General features: G+C 39.7%; 1 protein-coding gene across 5 annotated transcripts in view; it reads right to left on the bottom strand.

Moving 5' to 3' along the window:
* Positions 1–20914, bottom strand: part of MYLK4 (myosin light chain kinase family member 4) — an 82815-nt gene that overhangs the window by 15911 nt on the left and 45990 nt on the right. For 2 of the 5 annotated variants that reach the window (XR_011724393.1, XR_011724392.1), the window contains exons 1-6: positions 16148–17174; positions 6018–6084; positions 5082–5517; positions 4237–4256; positions 959–1064; positions 44–137 (exon numbers count right to left, since the gene is read on the bottom strand). Coding sequence is in view for 3 of the 5 variants with exons in the window: in XM_071736567.1 (XP_071592668.1) it covers positions 44–137; positions 959–1064; positions 4237–4256; positions 5082–5517; positions 6018–6084; positions 16148–16807 (1383 nt within the window). In the remaining 2 variants the exon portion in view is untranslated. Of the gene's footprint in view, positions 1–43; positions 138–958; positions 1065–4236; positions 4257–5081; positions 5518–6017; positions 6085–16147; positions 17175–20914 lie in introns of those variants that run through there. The other 3 variants (XM_071736568.1, XM_071736569.1, XM_071736567.1) reach the window with 2 other exon arrangements.

The following is a 20914-nucleotide window of genomic DNA, read 5'->3' on the forward strand; positions in this document are numbered from 1 at the left end:
GGACCTGTTGGGGAACAAAAGACTAATATCACACTCTACCAACCTTCTGTTTTGGACCTTTGGCTTTTATAATTTTGGCTGCTAGCTTGAGACCTGTTGCCTTCTCTTCACATTTATGCACTTGACCAAAACGCCCTCTAGGGAAAAAGAAAAGAAAAAAAATAATCATACAGTGATACTGGTGACAGCCCTGAATGTAAACTGGGTTATAAACAAGAGTAATTATCTTCTCCCTACTGTGTTTCATTTCAGTTTCTTTACTGATGCTATTTTGTTGCCTAGATTGGACTTGCTACTACTGATTTAGGCACACCAAAATCACACACTCTTCTAGCTGATATTATCCCACTTGTAGATTCACTATACTTACCTCATATTATGTGAAGACATCCTGGGGAAGTCAAGATACTATAAGGACAATAACTCACTTATGTGTTCAATCTGCCTCTCTCCATCTCATGGTTGTGATTCCATGATGAAAAAAAGCCTTACTCAAAACCATGCTGCCATCAAAAATGGCAATATCACTCCTAAACAATAGCAGCATGAGAGATCATGTAACATGGCCTGTCAGATTAGGCTACTGATCTATTTGAAAACATGCACATGTTCCAGGGACAAGAGCCACCAAGATAAAGTAGGCTACAACATGTCTCTATATCCTGCTGACAGCAATGTGAGGTAAAGCATTAAAGCATCCTAGCAGGCCTGTCATAAAGCCTGAGGGCATTTGTCTGACCTCAAACAATACCAAATACAAGCCAAGTCTGCTGGTGCCAAAGCATAAGCTAAATTCACTCACACAGTAAAATCAGCCTCTTATATTCAGCCCTGTGTAAAGCACTCTTACACTTTCATGACTTCAGCTCTAGTGAGGCATGTTGCTGCCATTCACCTCCCAGGGCTGTACATTTGTGCTTAGTTTCCCCTGTTGGTTGGTTGGTTTCACCTGACTTACCCTCCCAGGAGTTCATTCTCATTGACATTATAATAATTGCTGATCTCCACCCTTTTGGCTGAGACAATCCGATGATCAAATGGTGCTGGTGGAGTAGGGCTACCATCTGCAAAAGACAAAGCAGGGATATAGCATATGAGTGGTCACATGCAGTGTTTTTCTACCTCCCAGTTTAGTCCCTTTTTTCCCCAGATAAGCTCATTTAAGAACTGAATACGCCTACTTTAAGTTCTATAGTCAGGTCTTTCTCTATTATTTAAAAAGGGTTTTATTCCAGGAGCTCTGGCTCAGAACACAGGGTGCTGTTGGGGAGCTACAATATTATGACAAGGACTGCTTTATTAAGTTAGCATCTTCTGCAAAACAGTAGGAAGTGGCAAACTGAAGACTACCAGACTAAAGTAATCTACCTTCATACCCATAAAGGGCCTTAGCAATTTGTTTGGAAGGAATTCAGCTTTTTCCCTGAATTTTTTCCTTTTTTTTCCTTGGGGGCTGTTATTAGGTGAGTACATACTACATGTGTCCAGTGGGGTAGGAAGAGAAACTGAGCTTTTCTCTAGGCCCAGCTAAAAGAGGCTATTTCTCAGCATTTTCTGTTCACAGTGAAGAATCCCCTTCTCTATTGACTGACAGAACTCGTCATTCTCCACCACGTGGTCACCACTTTTAAAGATCACGTTTAGAATTTGCCCATATGAGGGAGTTTCACTCTGGCAGGCAGCACCTAGAATTTCCAGAATGGCTCAGGACCTGGTCTGGTAAGTGTCATGTGCTGCTCTGAAGAATTTCTGCTCTTAAAAAACAAACAGCAGCTAAAAGGTAAAGAGTGGCACAGAGAAGGGATGGGTTCCCAACATCACACTGCAGCAGCTATGGAGTTTTGGCACAAATGCAGGTCTGTGGTGTTATTGTCCAGACCTCCACACGCTGGAGCAGCCTGCCACCCTGGTGTCAAAATCCCTGCTGGAGGCCAGCCCTGCATGCCTGAATTTTCCTTTGGATTTTTTGCAGGGTTCCAACTTCAATTTCATACCCACGTTGTTTTTCACTTGATTGATATTCCCGAGAGTGACCTTTGGCTGACCAAGGTGACAAATACTTCTTCAACTGGTTGGGAGGGCTGCAGCCCAGGGTTCAACATGAGCTCTCTGGTTTGGAATGCTGGCTGCCTTTTGTGTGAGGCTTGTTGGGTGATTTTGAAACTGCTCATTACTTCAGTGAAAATGATTTAAAACACAAACAAAAAAAGCCTCGTGACAGCAGAAACACTTTGGTCATTAATGTAGCAGTGGATTGTCCTGATTCATAGTGAATGTCCATTTTTCCAGGACACCAGCTGTGTCCCTAGATTTTTTTTTGACAGTGCTAATAACTTACATGGTCAGGAAGTTAGCCCATGGTCAAGAAATTTTGAAAAGCTGGGGCTTCTGGAAGTTTGCCACCTACTTGAGATTCTGCAGAGTTTGAATGGCATGACCTTAAGTGTGGGCCTTTTCGTGTTCCTAAGACCCACAAAATGCCAAGAAAGCCTCTAAAAGCAGAATTTGACTTTAATAGCACAAGGTCTAAGGGTGCCAGCATGTAAGTAACAGTAGAAAATGTCTTTTTGAAAGTTTACATTTGGCCAAAATTTGGGCAAGGAAGTAATCTTTAGAAGACACCAGAGTGCCTCTTTAAAACTATGTCTTAGTTTTAGCCTTTGAAATTGTCCCAGTGACAGAACCTCTGGTATTCTTTTGCAGCACATCAAAGGCAGTTCCTCCCTGTTCAAGAATAACCTCCCATTACTGATCAAAGATGCCCCAAGAGAGACACTCTAACCTGAATCACAGAATCATAGAACGGTTAAGGTTGGTAGGGACCTTAAAGATCATCAAGATCCAAACCCCTGCATGGGTAGGGACACCTCCCACTAGACCAGGTTGCTCAGGGCTTCATCCAGCCTGACCTTAAACACTTCCAGGGATGGGGCATCAACAACCTCCCTAGGCAACCTATTCCAGCAACCTATTCCAACCTATTCCGCCTACCCTCATGGTGAAGAATTTTTTCCTTATATCTAACCTAAATCTACCCTCTTTCAGTTTAAAATCATTACCCCTTGTCCTGTCACTATCCTCTCTGGTGAAAAGTCCCTCCTCACCTTTCCTGCAGGCCCCCTTCATGTACTGGAAGGCTGCTCTAAGGTCTCCCAGGAGCCTTCTCTTCTCCAGGCTGAATAAGTCCCAACTCTCTGTCATCTCTAACAATCTGCCAGAGCTCCAGACAGTTTATGGTGTTTAGAGTTTTACTACACTATCTCCTCTTTCCTGCTACAAAAGCCCAGCACAAATATCTAATATTCCCACTCTTTGCCCACCCACAAAGCAAGAAATTCATTCCAGATCCTAGGCATGCACACACACACATATATCTCACATCCTTGAGGCCATCCTCTAATGTGCCATCATTTCATACACAGGGATAGGCACTGAAATTCTCAAGCTGGAGGTTCCAATACTAGAAATTTCTGCTGCAGTCTGATAAGTGCTGCTTCAGAGTTCGGTGCCTCAGCACCATTTATCTGACTGTTCAATAGCACTGGTCGGGCTTCCACACAAGAATCTGTATTCCTGTGTTTTAGAGACTGCAGTAGTTCTCACTTGAGATTGCAATGGTACAAATATGAGCAAGCTGGTTTGTGCAGGCTACATGCAGAGCATTGCAGATTCTGTACTAACACATGTTCTCAGCACTTCCACAGGTCAACCACTTTTGTCACACGTTTTAATTTCTCCCACCACTCTATACTTAGGAGTTTTATATCTGTTGTTAAAAGAAGAGGAAAAGAGGTTAGCATTACTGGAGTAGTTGTGGCAGAAGCAAATTAGTTGCAACTGGTTTCTGCAAGAACAGAAGCCTCTAAGATGGAAGCAAACAAAACTGTGTTATTTCCATCAGCTTAGGATATGGCCCAAGAGCAACTGGTTCCCATCAGATCTACCATGCACACCTTTTTCCTCTAGTAATTACAATAATGAAATCAATCTTTTCTACAGACTTCTCTCTGATTTTCACTGTAACACCAGTGGAATTAAATGCTTTTCTTTTATGAATACTTCCTGTAAGAGCTTTTTTTCCAGTTTTACACATGCCATCATCAGCGATCTCTGCATCTACCATGTTCTTTTCATTGTCATCTCTGTTTAGGCCTCCACCATTCATTCCATGCTTACTGCTAGCTCTATGTTCAAACTGACAGGTCTGCTCAGTGATTGAACTAAGATTTCCTGTACCTTTTTCACAGCCTTTACACCTGCAAGGATAAAGCACGGTATTAGGGCAGAGTACACTTAAAGCAGAGCAAATTCAGAAACATAGGTGAAAAATGCTTACAAATACATTGACTGCAAATAACATTAGGTTATTTTCCTCACAGTTTAAATAAACTGTTTTAATATTCACTTTGAGAAACACAAATGACCTCGAAGTTAACCATGACAGCAAAATGTTTCTCCATTACTGAAATCCTCACTCGAGTTCTTCTACATTTAACATTTGGCTATCAATCTCACCTTGAAAGCAATGGGAGAGCATTGGGATTTCAATCTGTTCATACAGGTTCCCGAGAACTTAAAGTGGTTTATGCTTGAAGGACTGCGCATCAATGCAGCAAAGAAAGAATTACAGTAAACAAAATTATCAGTTTAATTACCCTGGCAAAGTTTCACAGCTTTATGTTATGACTTATGTTACTACATTTTGAAGTACTTTAATTCCCAAAAGGTAAAATCTAACTTTACTTTGCTCAGAGGTTATATGATGCTGCAGTATATACAATGGGAGAATTTTCCTCAGAAATTAAGAAAAGCCTATTCCTGTGTTCCTAACCCATTTCCCAACCAAACAATCAAAGCGCATTGCTAGTACCATGTATGGTAGGTTATTTGCCTGTCTTTTTTGAAGATAAATTTCAGCTTGGAGCTCAGACCAGAGAGATAATGTTATTTTACATATTTGTATTAGGCTGGATTTTCACCAATACCTAGATTAACCAAATCACGTTGACTTGAACCTTGAACGACACATTTTTCTAATGCATGGGGCTCTTAAGAATGTGCAACTTTAGCTTCAGACTTACCTTCCCTCTGGAACCTCTTCATCATCACTTTGTACTGCTTCCTCTTCATTTTGGGAAGGAGCTGGTGGTTCCTCAACAACTTCATCACTTTTATCAGCACTTGCCTCCCCTCCATTCTCCCTCTCCTCTTGTCTTTCCTCTCCAGACACTTGATGTTCCTCCTTCTTCTTCTCATCTATTGGGGACTTACTCTCTATCTCCTGCCCAGTTATCCTTTGACAAGCATCATTAGCAGCATATTCTTCTTGCTGATTTTCTGTAGTAAAGGATTCCTGAACAGAGCTGCTCCTTTCTTCTTTCTCCTCTGGCTCTTCAGCAAAAAATTCAGGAGTATCAATTTGAAGCAGAACAGGACTTTCCCTCTCAGCATTTTCCTTGTTGAGCTTATCAACTTCTTCTTCCTCGGAGCAGGACTGGCTCTTCTGGATGGCATCCTCTGTAATTAAACAGATGACAAAGGAATCTGTCAGTAATTGTCTGATAGTCAGTAATAGTATTAAAATAGGATTTGACAGTTAGGATAGCTTCTATTTTGTGCATTTTGAACTAGGCACTTGCTTTCCTTTCCCACGTTCAGGATCAGTGTAAACGTCTCCTTAGAAAGAGCAGACTACTTCTTTAAAACTGGGATACCATGGGTCACAAATTCTCCCTTCCAGACATAATACTGGAAAACATTTTCTCACTAAAATCTGTTGTCAGTAAAGTCAAGGTTAATAAACTCTTAGTGCAAAACACTTCTGTGAGTGCTTTGCCACCGTGCACACCAGCATGTGAAAAGCAGATTGATCTTGCTTGAGCAGTTCTCATTTATGCTGGTGAGCACACACATAACCCAACCACCTTCACTGGAGCTGCTCTGGAGAGCAATGGCTATTTCTGTGCATTTGTATGCTTAAGAACTAGAAACTGAACAGAAAAAAATAACATTCTAACCTGTTGAATCTGCTGGCCCAGTTTCTTCTGTTTCTGTTTCACTCAAGTGTGACTTTTCTTGAATGACCTGCAAAGAAGGAAATTGATGTATTAGTCAGTGTATACAGTGTTCATGTTTTATTGTTTCTCATGAAATTGCAGCCTGGGTTTTTTCAGTCGAATCCAAGTACTCTGCGTTCAAATTCACGTTTTTCCTATAAAGGATGGTCCTTGTTTAATCACTACCAAGTTGATCAGACTGGTACAAGTGTAAAGCAAGAGACATTATCAAAGTTGTAGTCAACAGCAGTTATGGCATAAACAACCCAAAAAAGATCAGGATTGAGCCTCAGGGACTAAAATTAAAAAAACACCTAGAAATGAGCTGTTGTCATGAACTAGGTGTTAAAACTAGGCTGGTTAAACCAAAGTCAGGAGTATTTAATGTCCTAACAAAATGTTCATAAACAGTCTTACTGACAGATTTCAAAAAGTTTTTTGCTGTTAATCAATATCTGGTAATGGCATTTTTAATTATCCACTAATTTATTACAGGCTGATGGAAACAGTTACCAGGAATCAGAGCATATAAACCCCAATGTCAGCTTTCTCTTATCTACATTTTATGATGCTACAGTGACATCTAGAGGTGCTTTATACCAAGCCAGTTTCTCATATAACCACTCTTACTGTCACCTTTATGGCTATTTACTCCTATTCTGATGCTGTTTGCTTCATGTGTTTTTTCCATCAGCCACCCCTAGACTTGTAGTAGGACATTGACCACAGTTGCTCAGTGATCCTTTTCCACTTGCCTTCCTTTCCTCCGACTGCCATGAAACTGGCACAGTTATCAGAGGTAAATTTTTCACTATGAGGACAATCAGCCACCGGAATGATCTCCCAGGGGAAGTGGTGGATTCACCCACTTTGGAAACTCTGAAGTCTCAGCTCGACAGAGTACTGAGACATCTCACATAAACAGTAATATTAGAAGGGCTGGACAAGATAATCCTTGAGGTCCCCTCCAACCTGACATTCCATGATTCTAGAATTAGTTCAACATATCCACAATGTGTGAAAAATGCAGATAGCTCCAAATATAAAAAATGCAGATACCTTCAAATATTTTCTACTACTTTTGGTCTTTGAGCTACCAAATGAAGCAGTGTAATACATATTGCAACAAAATATACAGGGCCAGGCATTGAATTTCAAGTATCTTAATCATGCAAGTTGTCCCACAGCTTGTTCATATTGTACTCTGAGCATGAATCAGACCTATTACTAAACATTTGTTCTTGTAAGCACGTTTTATGGTGTTTCTGTTTAGGTTTTTTTTTAATTTCAGCAGGCTATATAGAAAATAGGCATGAAATTAAAGCAATGTGCATCCACTATGAACACTGAGTTCAAGGGAAAGAAAACTCCATGAGAAACAAGAAGAGTTGACAAAAACTGGATGAAACTGCATTAAAGGATTTCAGCAGGATTCCTTCAGAAAATCTTGATCTGCAAGGAACAAAGAAACTCATATAAGCAAGAGAAGTGAGACTGACAACTACTCAGGATGCAGCTGGTCCCAGGAAGCTGCAAGCCACAAAATGAACAAGGACCAAAAAAACAACTACATAAATACCTTTGAAATATGAATTGGAGCCTTGTTCACACAGAGCTTAAATATAAATGTCATGATTCCACAGGCATCATAAGGAATCAACTAATGCTCACTCTATTTTTTCAATGTTGAAAAGCACTAAAAGAAGTAGGGAAAAGCTTCAGAATTTTTTTTTTTAGTAATACACTCAGATTCCTTTAAGTATGTACCACTGAGGACATCAGCTCTGATCAAATATAGTCAGCTGAGCAAATAACCCCAGAAATGGACTCCAAGGTCTTTGATACATGGGGCCAGATTTCACTTCTGCATTCAAAATTAATTGCAGTGCTTCCTACTAAACATTGCTGTAGTTTGCAGGTGTAAAATACAGAAGCCAGCTTTTGAAAATCCATCTAGTGGAACACTGGATCATGCTGAATATCTGAAACTGTCGGAGCATTACATAAATTACTACAGTGTTTATTCAAGCCTCATTTCTGATCTCTTACATTTTAACAGCAGATGAGAGGCACACACTAATTTAAATGGGGGGAACAGACAAAAAAACTAGAAAGGAACTATTTACTGGTACCCCTCAGAATCAATACATGTATCTAACTGCAATAAAAATAGGGTCAGCAGTGCACCAGAACTAGAAATTCAAATCTAAGGATTAGATGCAGACATATTTGTAGACATATGAGTAGTCTATAAATGAGCAACCCAGTTTTCTCCACATTTTGCTAGGTGTAGCAACATGTGCCTTCAACATGTCAAACTTTGGTCTGACAACAAAAACACACACTGTGGACCATTATTTTTTTCCCTGTAAAGAGTAGGATTGTGCCAGGTTGTCTGGAGTTGACAGCAGCCAATGCAGCCCTCCTGGACAGGAGGCACACAAAAATGTCACTGTCTCTGGAAGTCCAGCCAGCTGCTCTGATAATCCACAGGTTATGAGCACCCAAGGACATCAGGTTCTTTGTAAATCTCACCCCAAATGGGTGATGGTTTGGTAATAATATCCATCCCTCTCCACTACTCTTTATAATATTTGCTTTCCTTCACTCGGTCACTACTTTCTTAAGGGTCTTTTTAACTTAATCCCTAATGGGATTTTATTTATGTACTATTCCTCCTGAACTTCCATGGTATGTGACTTTTACCTGTCTGTAATTTCTAAAATTATAGGAATCAATATTTCTTAGTGGAAATTCTGCCTCCACCTTATTTTTTCCCCTTTCTTTAATGACTTGAATATGCACAATGAAGTTAATGGCACTAAAGTAATTTTCCTTATTTATAGAAGCCAAAAGTTTTCAATTAAGTTTTCATTTTAATTGCACAAAATGTTAAATATGAAAGGTTGTGTTGTGACCTTCCAAAATATACTAAAGCAAAAGGGTGTCTGCTCCTATACAAGTTGATACTGTGTCTTCAAAAATACATTTTCCAGGCTTAAACATAGCCTTTCATACAGATTATTGCTAAGCCATAAGTAACAGAGACAGAACAAAAGGTCACATGATGATAACAGAATAACGCAAGATACTTCAGAGGCTAAAACTTCAGTATAAGAAAAAAAAGACACATTTGGAAAATTGACTATAGAAACCTGCATAAACTAAGCAATAAGCAATTATATATAAATTTAATATAATTTAACAGAAATTTGAAATGCAGAGAGAAATTAATGGTTTTTATAGACATATGACTTCTTTTTAATGAGCTATACTTAGTTAAATTCAATCTTTATGCTGTAGCAGTCCTACCCATGGAATGTTTTTCTAGCTAACTTTCAAATTTTTCTTATTCACCTAATAAAACTCTTTGGTTTCTTTTCCTACTGCAAAAAATTTTATAACAGATGTCTGCACAAAACAGCCCCAACCTTTTAGTCAGAAGTCCTTTATTACCTCATCACTTTTCATTTAATGTCGAGACACTCTCAACTTCAAACAGCTGATACCAAGACACGAAACTCTGCATATCTCTAAATCACATTTCTTACTCTATGTTTCTTTTCTCATGTTCTTAAAATACTTTGCAGAACTTTACTGTCACCACGTCCAGGTTTTGTGGAAGACATGATCACCATTCATTCATCAACATGATTAAGTCACTTGAGCTTTGTGATGGATTCACTCCACTAATAGCCAGAAATCAGCCACCAACTCTGCAACCTGAGCACAGTACTGTGGATGCTCCTGGTGTTTCTCCATCAGTACATGGGAGAATGCATCACATATGACAGAGACCTTGGGGACACAGTATATGTGGGGATGCCTCCTGTGTTATCTCCCAAAGCTTAGAATCCATGCCCTCCTTCTCTTTTGTTTTCCTCTTCAATAAGCATCTTTTTTTTTTTTTTTTTTTTTTTTTTTTTTCTGCCAGAAATGTAAAAGAGTCAGTGAGTGTATTTCTGATACAAACTTATAAATAATACAAAAAGTACACACGGGAATTCTGTTTTCACTGGAAGGCTCATGTTTTCACTTCCACGTCATTATCTTTTGCTACACTACACAAACTGGCAAAGCACCTTCAGGCAAAGATTCTGAGTTTTCCATGATCTAGATAAAGAAATCGTTCTTCTTTATAAACCAAACTCAAGTTACAAGCATCTTTTAATCACACACAGAAATAACCTCTGAGCTATGAGAGTTGTGATTCTCCCACTAGGAAATAGAAGGGAATTTCCATATGACCTGCTGCCTTGAAAATAGAAAATACCTTGGAAATGAGATAACTTCTGCATGAAGACACATTCTAAATATTGAAAAATCCTGTGGAATAACACAGGAATAACATCATTCTAGGTGAGAAACTGTAGATGAGTGAAGCCAAAGCCATGTCCATCACTTCAGTATCCCAGCTTCCCACCTGCTTCACTGGAGAAGCAGAGGCTGTCCTGTTTCAAATGGATGCTTCATCCTTCCAGGCCATTCTTCTCAAAAGAGAGTCTTACAGTGAAGAGCAGAAGGGGCTTTTATGCAGCCAGGCTGCATAAGCCCTGCTGCAAAGCCCCTGGCTTTGACTGTGCCATCTGCTATGGTAAAGGTACAGTATATTGGACTAACAGTAACATGTTGCTTTTAAACATCTTTACTTTCACCCCTGAGGTCTAGTCACTGGCATTTAACAGAGCCAGCATCAGGCATAAGAATAGCTTTGGAGATATATATTTTTAACTCCAATTGACTGGTACCATTTTAATGCCTCTGGAATACAGAGTGGCCTGCAAGAGAGGCCAAAAAATCTGAAGCAATCAATCCAGCTCCCAAGACCAGAGCATTCAGCATTACCTGGCTTTGACACGTGTCCTTTCTCTGCATCTGGGGAATTAAATCAATTTGCTACTGTCACTTTTGGGTTTCTATACTGAACAAATCAGGAGCAACACCAGGCAAGCACAACCACTGGAGACTCTGTGCTTGTCTTGCCAACATATTAGCTCACATCTACATCTTCTGTATACTGCTCAATGACTTCACAGCTGTGATGGCTGACAGGGTTCTGTGTGCATCACAGGTGAATGTGTGCCTCACATGCACCTGTGCCATATCCCTAGAACTTTCTAGGTGATATTCTCCACACTTTCCCTATTACTATTAAATGGCTTATCCTTCAAAGTGTGCTCCAGTACCGTCACAGTGTGAGAAAGGAGGAAATAAAACAATCCAGCTTGAAAGCCAAATCAGTGGCAGATCTCTTTAAATGAAGGCATAAATGACCCGTCTGACAAACTACTCAGGCAATTTTTTGCTACAACATCAGCTAAGTTCCCTCATTGTTAAAACAGTATTTCTCAGCTTTACTAACTTATTTGAGATAAGGATGCAATGATACAAATGGGAAATATCTTCTGACTTCTTGAACCACCCTTCCTAAGCTCTTTTTGGGAAATCACACTGTTGGGAGATTTCCAAAGGATTACAAACTTCAGAAATCATTTCCTATAGCTTCAGTGATTCACTTTGAATTGGGCTCTATTAATAACTCTATTACAGCTCACTGAAAAACTGGAATACCTCTACCAAGTTTATATTTAGGTAAAGGCACCAATCCTGGGGGGAAGAAGAGCATCCCTGAGTAAAACAGGAGGTACTGACTGGCTGCACTGCCCAAGAAGTGGACACTGGTCCTCTACCCTCAAAACCACCAAGAATGGCAGAAACTCTTGCAGACAGATGAAATTAAACAATTCCTGACTATTTGGCTGGAAAGTGATAAATTCCCAGAACAGGCACAACCTGTAGGTAATTTAAATCATGCTTAAAGAACCTGTTAGTATTTCTAGGCTAAAGGAATCTGAATGGTTACAGACTGAGATTGAAAGGATCTTAAAGCACACGTGGCAAACAGTAGTTTCACTGCAACTGCTACTAAAGCAGCTACTGAGCTGCAAGTACAGTGTGATACCTGCACAAGAGTGACAGAGGGTTCAACCAGAAATCACAGCTCCCACTGCTGGGCTGTTGTTAGTGTGGGAAAGAGCCTGAAATTGCCAATAATGGTTAGTCCTATGGCAAAGCTGTAGAAGGATGGCAGGAGACCAAAGTTACAGCAACCTGCAGGCAACTGCAGAAAGTTCAGCACTGTTTTACAATGGCAACAAAAGGGACTTTCTGACTCTCCAGGTGTGTATTTGTAGGTTAATAGTATGGAATCTCTAAACTGTTGAATCTGAGGGAAATAAGTGAATTACTATATCACCCCCTTTCTTTATGAGTGGAAGGAAACAGGACTTAAAAGTGAGTTACAGAGTCATTTTGCAACAGGATTATCACAGACTACTTCAAAAAGGTCAATTTGAGGAAAACCTCAACTTTTAAAGACCCTTATTGTGTATCTGCTGATTTCCCTTGGTGGTAGTAGCAAGAACATAACAAAAGGACAAGGACTACATGCTACTCCTCTTGGACATGTGGTGATGGGGTCACGCTGCACTCAGTGGAAAATGCCTGGGAGACATTTGGCAGCCCCAACAAAGCATGAAGTGTCTGCAGGCTACACAATGTTATAACTCCAACTCAAAACAGAAATAAACTAACCTCCTGTATGAGGCAGTGGAGGATTTTCAGGATGGCAGTAAAAGGTAAAAAAGCAGAAATTCTGCTTCATAGAAGAGTGTTCCCTGTATTTTGCAAGAGCACATAAGGTCTCTGTGAAGCCTGTGATCTGGAAGCTGTTCCAGCTGCTGCTGAAGCCAGAAGAGAAATTACACACTCCAGTTGCTTATCACCCCTCTTTACTTCTCTCCATTTCCCTTCTTTCCTCCCCCGTGTTCTGCCTTTTCCATTCCTCTCAACTTAATCCAGTTCTGCAAAGTGAGCCAGTTGGGAAAAATTAAACAACAAATCTACAATTAATAAAGCAAAGAGCAACACGTCTCTAAAGAGGAATGAATAGGAAGGGAGGTAGCTGAGCAGTACGTAATCCCACTGTTTTATCCATATGTAACCATCCATTGCACCATCTACTAGTACTTACGAATGACTGGATTATTTTGCAGAACCAGGCTGGGAACAGCCAAGTATTTGTCAGAAAATTCAGCTACTGGAAGAAAGAGGTGGCCATTGCTTTTAACTGGGGCAGAGTGGATAACAAATAGGCTCATCATCCACAATGGATGACCATCTTCAGCAGTACACAGAAGTGGATATTGCCTTCGTGAATTAACTGTACTGAGTGGATCACTTTGCTCACAGCTATAAGGAAACAGAATAGGACTGTGTATGTCTAAAGTGATTGCAGAGCTGCTCAGTGCTGCTATACAGAGTTCACCTAGGATTGAAGAGATGCTGGTTTTACTGTAGGGCAGATAGCACTTCTGCAAAGTCAACATTGTTTGAAACTGTTGTCAGTTGTGGACTGGAGGAAGTTATAAGGATTGTACTGGTAAAATCAAAGACTGCTTTCTGCATAATCAGGTTGGTTTGTTCATTCCTATGCCACCCGGTGCACTTCAGGTATAAAGCTCACAAGGCTGATATCCCTTATTTTTCTATTCCTTTGCTTTTGTTTTTGCTTTTGTCACAACAATTTAAAACCTCATTTGTAAATCCAATTTGATTACACGGCAGACAGAGGTACAAGCAACCAACTTCAGTATCTCATGGACAAATCTTTTCACTAACTTGCTCAGAGATGCTGTTCCTAAGCCTTCAGGCAGGGGAGAATCAGTTCCCCCTGAATGCTCCTACTCAGCAGTCTCTGTTGAAGGATATCATAGCATGTTCCATTATTCTTAACGCAGGGCTGGATTCAAGTCTGTTTTTACTTAAACCCAAAATGACTAAGTGTTTACTGAAGCCAGCTGTTGTTCGCAGGACAGCTAGATAATTTTATGATGGCCCTTTACTAATAAATCAAACACACAGAGAGGAAGGTAATGACAAGCTAACATATGTATGCTATCTCATAAACCAAACAAAAAATTAACAATGTAATAATATCACCAGCATGATTCCAGACATGCTTATGCTGCCTTTCCTAAGCCCTCATTCTAGACAAGCTCCTACCAAGTCTAGTCAACATCATGGAGAGTCTGATTAAATTAAAGTGAATCAATGAGGAGATTACAAATGGAGCTGCTATTAGGAGAAAACAGAGACCTCACTCTCCCCTCTTTTATTTGGGTCAGTAGGCTACCTCTGTTTCCATGACATTCAAGCCTCACACCCTCTGCTTTGAGGCCCTTCTTTGCACCAAACTCTCCACTGGGCACCTGTGTCTCTTCCCTCCTCTGTCCCCTCTGGTCTGCCAAGAGCACAACCTCCTCCTCTAACTTCCACTAACCCCAGCAGCCCCCACATTCTCACCAAAAAGTTGAGGGGTCCTCTTCCTTTCTCCTACCCTAGTGCAGAGAGCCTCGCACCTAGAAAGGCTTCCAGAAGCTGCCAGTTCAGTAACATCCCAGCCCAAATTCAGTTAATATTTATGCACAGTTTAGATTAATACGTAATTTCAATGAGACAGCTAGAGGTCTACCACAAACTGTGATTGTGATCAGCAGTGGTTATAGCATCAGAGACATGACCTGTGGGTCTCACTATGATGGGACTTTTTCAGCAGATGTTTTCATTGATGCTTGGAAAAGTGAAAGAAACCCTAACTCAGATGTTCAAAATAAGCAATCTTTTTCAGCAAGTAATGGTACAAAAGAAGAAAACATCTCTTTCACTAAAACTCCTGTAGTGAAAATAGTCTGTAAAAACCACTTTTGTTGTTGGTCTCCTTTGGCAGGGCAGTAGATTTTTCCTTGAGTTAATGGTGTTCTGCAAACAAGGGTGCACATTTTATATCCTTACATAGAGGCAGATCAACCAGTTCAGATGACAGATCTTTACAAGATGCTCCTCTGCTGCTACTCAGCATTCACCCCTATTTTTACAGTTTCCTAAGATGGCTCAGAAGTTCCTCATCTACCTGACAAGTGGGGCTGCCTCAGAGTAATTAAGCTGAAAATCACCTGGTTTGCTGACTAGTCTGAGTAATATTGGGTGCTTCTTTTTTTTTCAAGGAATGCTGTTCTCAATAATATCTTATCAATCTTATCAATAATATCTTCACATGATGCTTTTCCTGGTCAAAAACTTCAGAAAAGCAAACTCAAGAATTACTCTTCAAGTGTATCAGAGTAAAGCCAGGTTGTGACTTTTTGGAGAAAAAAAAAAGAAACAAAAAAAAAAAATAGTGAAATAGAGAAGAATATGAAAGCAACCTTTTTGGTTCACTGTAGGTTCATTAAACATCAACATACTTCATCAGATGAAATTCCTTAATTTTCTAATGTTACTGGACTTTACGAAACAAAGAATAGTCCAACTCCCTTACAGGAGCCTATTATAATCAGTGCAGCCTTTAATGAGATTGTTGTGGTCTTTTAATCAGACTTGTAAAGAACACAACAAAACTCCCATCGTGGTGGCACAGTCATTTTTTCCCCCAAGGAAGTTTACACAAGCTGCAGCTCCAGTTACAGTAACCCTACCTCTGTTCCCAGTTTAGAAGTCACCCAGTCACCCCCTCCCCACTGATGTCAGCAGAAATACCAGATCAGAACAGCACACTTAAGATGTTTTTTTTAATAAGGGACATACATATGTACACACCCTAACCCAAGAAGGATTTTTACCAGATTCACTAAGCTCCAGACCCTACTGCATGTAACATGACTACTGCAACTTGATTTCCAGAGATAATTGTAAATCCAGAGAAGATTGTAGTAAATATGCATGGCCAGAACCCAGGCCTCCTGAAGCCTGTGTCAGTCTTTGTCACCCACCTCTGCCCCCTAGTTATGTTTTACAATTGTAAAGACATAATTAGAAAAAAAAAGGAGGTATTTATCACTCAGTAGATGTTCTGTATCTTCGGATATATCTATATCTGAAACATGCTCAGTTTGTTCTCATACTTTTCGGTTTTAGAGCATATTGGTTGTTCTCAACTAAGTGTTAACCAAATGAAAAAGCTTAGCATACAGTAGAATATATCTGTGGCTTGCAACAATTCCTGACAAGATGAAACACAAACCTGAGCTCACCTTTTCTCTTTTCTTCTTGAGCAGGGCATCAGCTGTTTTCTCCGAGAAAACGTGCATCCTAAAAAGTTGTCCAGCTCCTTTTCTATAATCTCGTGCCTTGCAAAGCTTACGTTTTTTAACATGGTGTTTTACACTTGAATCAAGAATTAATAATGTTTTAACCTTCTCAATCAGAGGCCCTAAAAGTTTCTGTAGTCCAGAAACACTTTGTTCCAGTCCATCTAGTCTTTTCACCTGCTGCCTTGCATTCTTGTTTATATTAGAAAGAGATTTTTCCACTTTAAGGCAAAGCTTCTTCATTTCATTACTTTTCTGAGCTTTGTTTCTTCCCATTCTTGATCGAGGCTCAGATGTTTCTGCCTTTATGCTCTCCATGTCTTTTTCAATGCAACAGACTTCTTGGGAAACGCTGTTAAGCTTCTTAAGGACACTGTCTTGCAGAATCAACAGCCTATCTATTTTCTGTTCAAGGGAAGCAAACTTCATATCCATCATGGCAAAACCTTCAGATGTGCTCATACCACTGCTTGCAACATGAAGAATTTGGAGGGATTCCATTCCATCATCAGGCCCTTGGTTTTCCAAAGCGTTTGGGTCAAATATTTTGGCCAAGTTGTTGACCACAGACAAAGAAAAGCTCTGACTGCTGGATGTGGTCATTTTGCTGGTTTGGCCAGGGGAAGGAAATGCTCGGATGATCAGCTGCTTGAGGACAATATCAGTTGCAAAAACTTCCCATCCAGACTGCTCAGATGTACAGCCAAGTTTGGCAACTCCAGCTCAACTAATTTATAAACTACTCTCATATATTTGACTAAAACAGAGGAAAGAGACGCAAATTATTTAGGAAGAAAAATGCCCCTGATTAATTCTTTTATATATATATTATACACACACACAAATATATATATTGTGTATGTTTCCAAATGCAGTGAATATAAAGATGCACATCCTAAATGTACTCACTTCAGTGACATCAGCCCTAGCAGGGACTGAACTACTTGCACTCTAATGGAATTTGACAGCAAAAAGGCTAAGTGATACATGAGAAGTCCCTAATGGTTGAGACACTCTGGCAGTGGTGTTGTTGCTTTTCAAAAGCCTCGTATGTAATGTGATCCCAGCTCTGAAGAGAATAAGGGTCCTTGCAGGGACCTTAAATGTGGCTGCTTGAAATTGCTATGTCTTAAGGTGAGCTTTTCAGATTAAAACATCTATTACTCGAAAAGCCTCTTATGCCAGGCAGGAAGTCAATGGAGATGTTAAGACACAAATACATTAAAGAAAGTAAAAGAAGAAGGAGACATTGGAATGCAGATGTTTGAAAAATAAGAGACACTTTCTCTCCCTTTATTTCTGCTATCACATAGCTAGCTCTTTAAACACAAACGATGTTCTTCATAGATAGTAACGTCATTTACTTCTGTATTTATTGAGATTGCACTAATTTGCTACAAATGAAGAGGCTCTTACATTCACTATGATCTGGTCAGACAAATTCCAAAAATACAAAGTTTGATATAGAGTCAATTCTTTGTTTTGTTTGCCTGCCAGCAAACATCTCAAAGTCAGTGTTTAGCATTCAAACTCAAACAGTTTTGCTTTTGCAAAAGGCCTTAATTTCTTTCAAAAAGACAACATGGGGAAAAGAAGAAACCTTGTGACTGGGAACAGGATTCCCCTAGGAGTGTTTCTAAATTGCTGATCATGTTTCATGTCAGTTAGAAAAATAAAAACAGAACTAAAAAGAAAAAATAAAACCAGAATTTCTCATCACAAGGGAACTATATTCCACATAAGCAAGAAACAAATCAGTACGGATCACCTTGATGGAGAAATGGTGCCTCTGAAATACAAAGGAAAGGCTACCTTGGACAGATAACTGTCATAGATTGACTACACCCAGGTCAGTCTGCACTTGTTCTGTACCTCTTAAAAAAATCAACACGTTAATTCAGCCAGCTGGCTGGAAAACAGCCAGGCTGCTGCTCTGCTCAAAGGATCAAGAGCTTTTTTTGTGATCCTGGTGAATTACTCCTTTTACCAGCCTCAGTTTCTCCATCCTTGAATGGGGAGCATGAGGGATGCATACAGGTGAGTTCTGAATATCTAACACACAAAAGAGCCTTTCAAAATTGCTGTTCATGAAATCTGTTCATGAAATGAAGATTATGAAAGACCTCTTTATTTTTAAGTGCCAAAGATATCTTCTAGGGTCTGAAGTTTTCAAAAGTTTCCAAAGGCATTCTCCCACAGTTATTTATGAATCAACATGTAGCCAGTCTTGATAAGCTCCTAATTCGGGAGCTTGTTCTCCAGTTACCACAGGTTAATAAAAGAAAAAAGTTCCTAAGTACATTTGTCAACTTCTGAGAGCAGTATTTTACTGTGACATAAAGGTAAAAATGTGTCCATACATGACCCTGAAACATGTATTGAAATCTTTTCTTTACATAACCAAGACATTATCAAGAGGTGACTACCATGTGTTACAGTGCATAGCATAGTCACTGAGTGGATAGAGAAGGTTAAATGATTTCAAAACAGGAAAACGAAAGAAGGAAGGAAGGAAGGAAGGAAGGAAGGAAGGAAGGAAGGAAGGAAGGAAGGAAGGAAGGAAGGAAGGAAGGAAGGAAGGAAGGAAGGAAGGAAGGAAGGAAGGAAGGAAGGAAGGAAGGAAGGAAGGAAGGAAGGAAGGAAGGAAGGAAGGAAGGAAGGAAGGAAGGAAGGAAGGAAGGAAGGAAGGAAGGAAGGAAGGAAGGAAGGAAGGAAGGAAGGAAGGAAGGAAGGAAGGAAGGAAGGAAGGAAGGAAGGAAGGAAGGAAGGAAGGAAGGAAGGAAGGAAGGAAGGAAGGAAGGAAGGAAGGAAGGAAGGAAGGAAGGAAGGAAGGAAGGAAGGAAGGAAGGAAGGAAGGAAGGAAGAAAGGAAGGAAGGAAGGAAGGAAGGAAGGAAGGAAGGAAGGAAGGAAGGAAGGAAGGAAGGAAGGAAGGAAGGAAGGAAGGAAGGAAGGAAGGAAGGAAGGAAGGAAGGAAGGAAGGACTAGTATACTAGTATGCAGGAAAGAAGTTAAAAAAAAAATAAAATACCAAAACAAAGACCATCACGTCTGTTCCAGCAGAGAGCATTTATGTTTGAACCCACTTTTCTTCTTCAGTTCATCTGTCTTAGAAACATAAACTTAACTCCCCTGACAGTTTCACATCTGCAGAAGCCCCTGTTAGACCCAAGCTTCAAGTGCTGACATGTGCATAAAATGGCCAGGTTTGAAGAGCTGTCTATCTTGGATGGAACATCCTGCAGGAGTTCATGGTGAGCTTCCCTGTTCCCCACAGTCCCTCACAAAACAAGGTTAAAGGTTTATTACACATTGCCACCTACCCAGTCAGGACTCCTGCTCTAGGGGATTTCATAGGCAAAGACTGTCAGCTACAAGGATCCTCTCCAAAAGAACAGTGTTAAAAACCAAACAAAACAAAAAACAAAAACTCACAAAATAACAGATTATTTTTATTTTAACAAAAGGACATACAGATAATAATGGTAAAATCACATGTTATATCGGTGTGCACAGCCACATATGTTAAACATTTAAATCTCTCCTAACAGTTGCCCAGGGAAACATTATGTGAAATACCTCAAACCAATGCTATAAACACTAATAAAAATTTTAAGCTCTCTGAGGTAAGACGCTATTATCAAGTATCATCTGTAAAGTTCTATTGATTTAGTACTATGCCATGACATAAAAACATGCCAGATACTTTTAAAATGTAGAAAGAAAACCATAAAAATGCTTCACTAAAAACTCTTCAGTGTGTGTTAGTAGCATTATCTAAAGCTGAAGTGAACTGGAAGAGAGAGAACTGCTGTTTAGTGGCTAAAACAGAAGAATAAATGTAAGAAAGCTAACACCAGCTTGCTATCTGGGCTTAGAAAGCTCTTGCCAGTGATCCCTGCCTCTTGCTGTGTATATTGAAATTATATCTTTATCTTACATATTCTGATACCTTTCACAAGTTCATTGAGAATCAGTTACTTAAGGGAGAGCCTTCTGTAAAACAATAGTATTTTTTAAAGTATTTGAACATTTCTTTCTTTGTGTGATAAATTATTATCACTGCTACCCTATGAAATTCAATAACTGTTTATGTAAATAATCTAAGATATTTTAAAGAGCCAAACACCTGCATGCAGTTCTCCTAGCCACTGAAAGAATCTCTTAGGAACTCTACCTACCATTTACACACAAAATAAGCCCATACAACAGCTTTCTTATTTTCATCTCACAAATTTTAATGGCGACGGGTCATTGGATTTGCCCAGCACCAAAACTGCTAAGTCATCTCTTGGAGTTCAATGGTATGAACTGCAGCAAGGGTTACCCTTAATGAACTGAAAACAGAGAAAAACAACTGATTGACATACTGAAGATACATCCTTTAGAAAGAAAACAACTCCACTAGCTTTAGAGATGATGCAATTCACCATATCCCTAACATCACCTAACACTGCATTTCAGAATACTAAGACTAAGCCACTGCACCATGGTGGTGACAGTGTCATCTCAGAGGCTGACACTGAACCCTGCACACAGGTGTAACAAGCACCTGCACTACATAATACTGTACAAATCAACTGTGAAAATGTGTGGTATTTAATAATCTGCCAAAAGAGTTTTATTTCTTCCATACAGTTGCTGCTCTGCTGATGTTGAATTCTTGTAACTGGCTTTTACACAAATAATTAACCTGTATTTCTTTTTTTAAT

This window comes from Heliangelus exortis, chromosome 2 (assembly GCF_036169615.1).
Source record: "Heliangelus exortis chromosome 2, bHelExo1.hap1, whole genome shotgun sequence".
Taxonomy (NCBI): Eukaryota; Metazoa; Chordata; class Aves; order Apodiformes; family Trochilidae; genus Heliangelus; species Heliangelus exortis.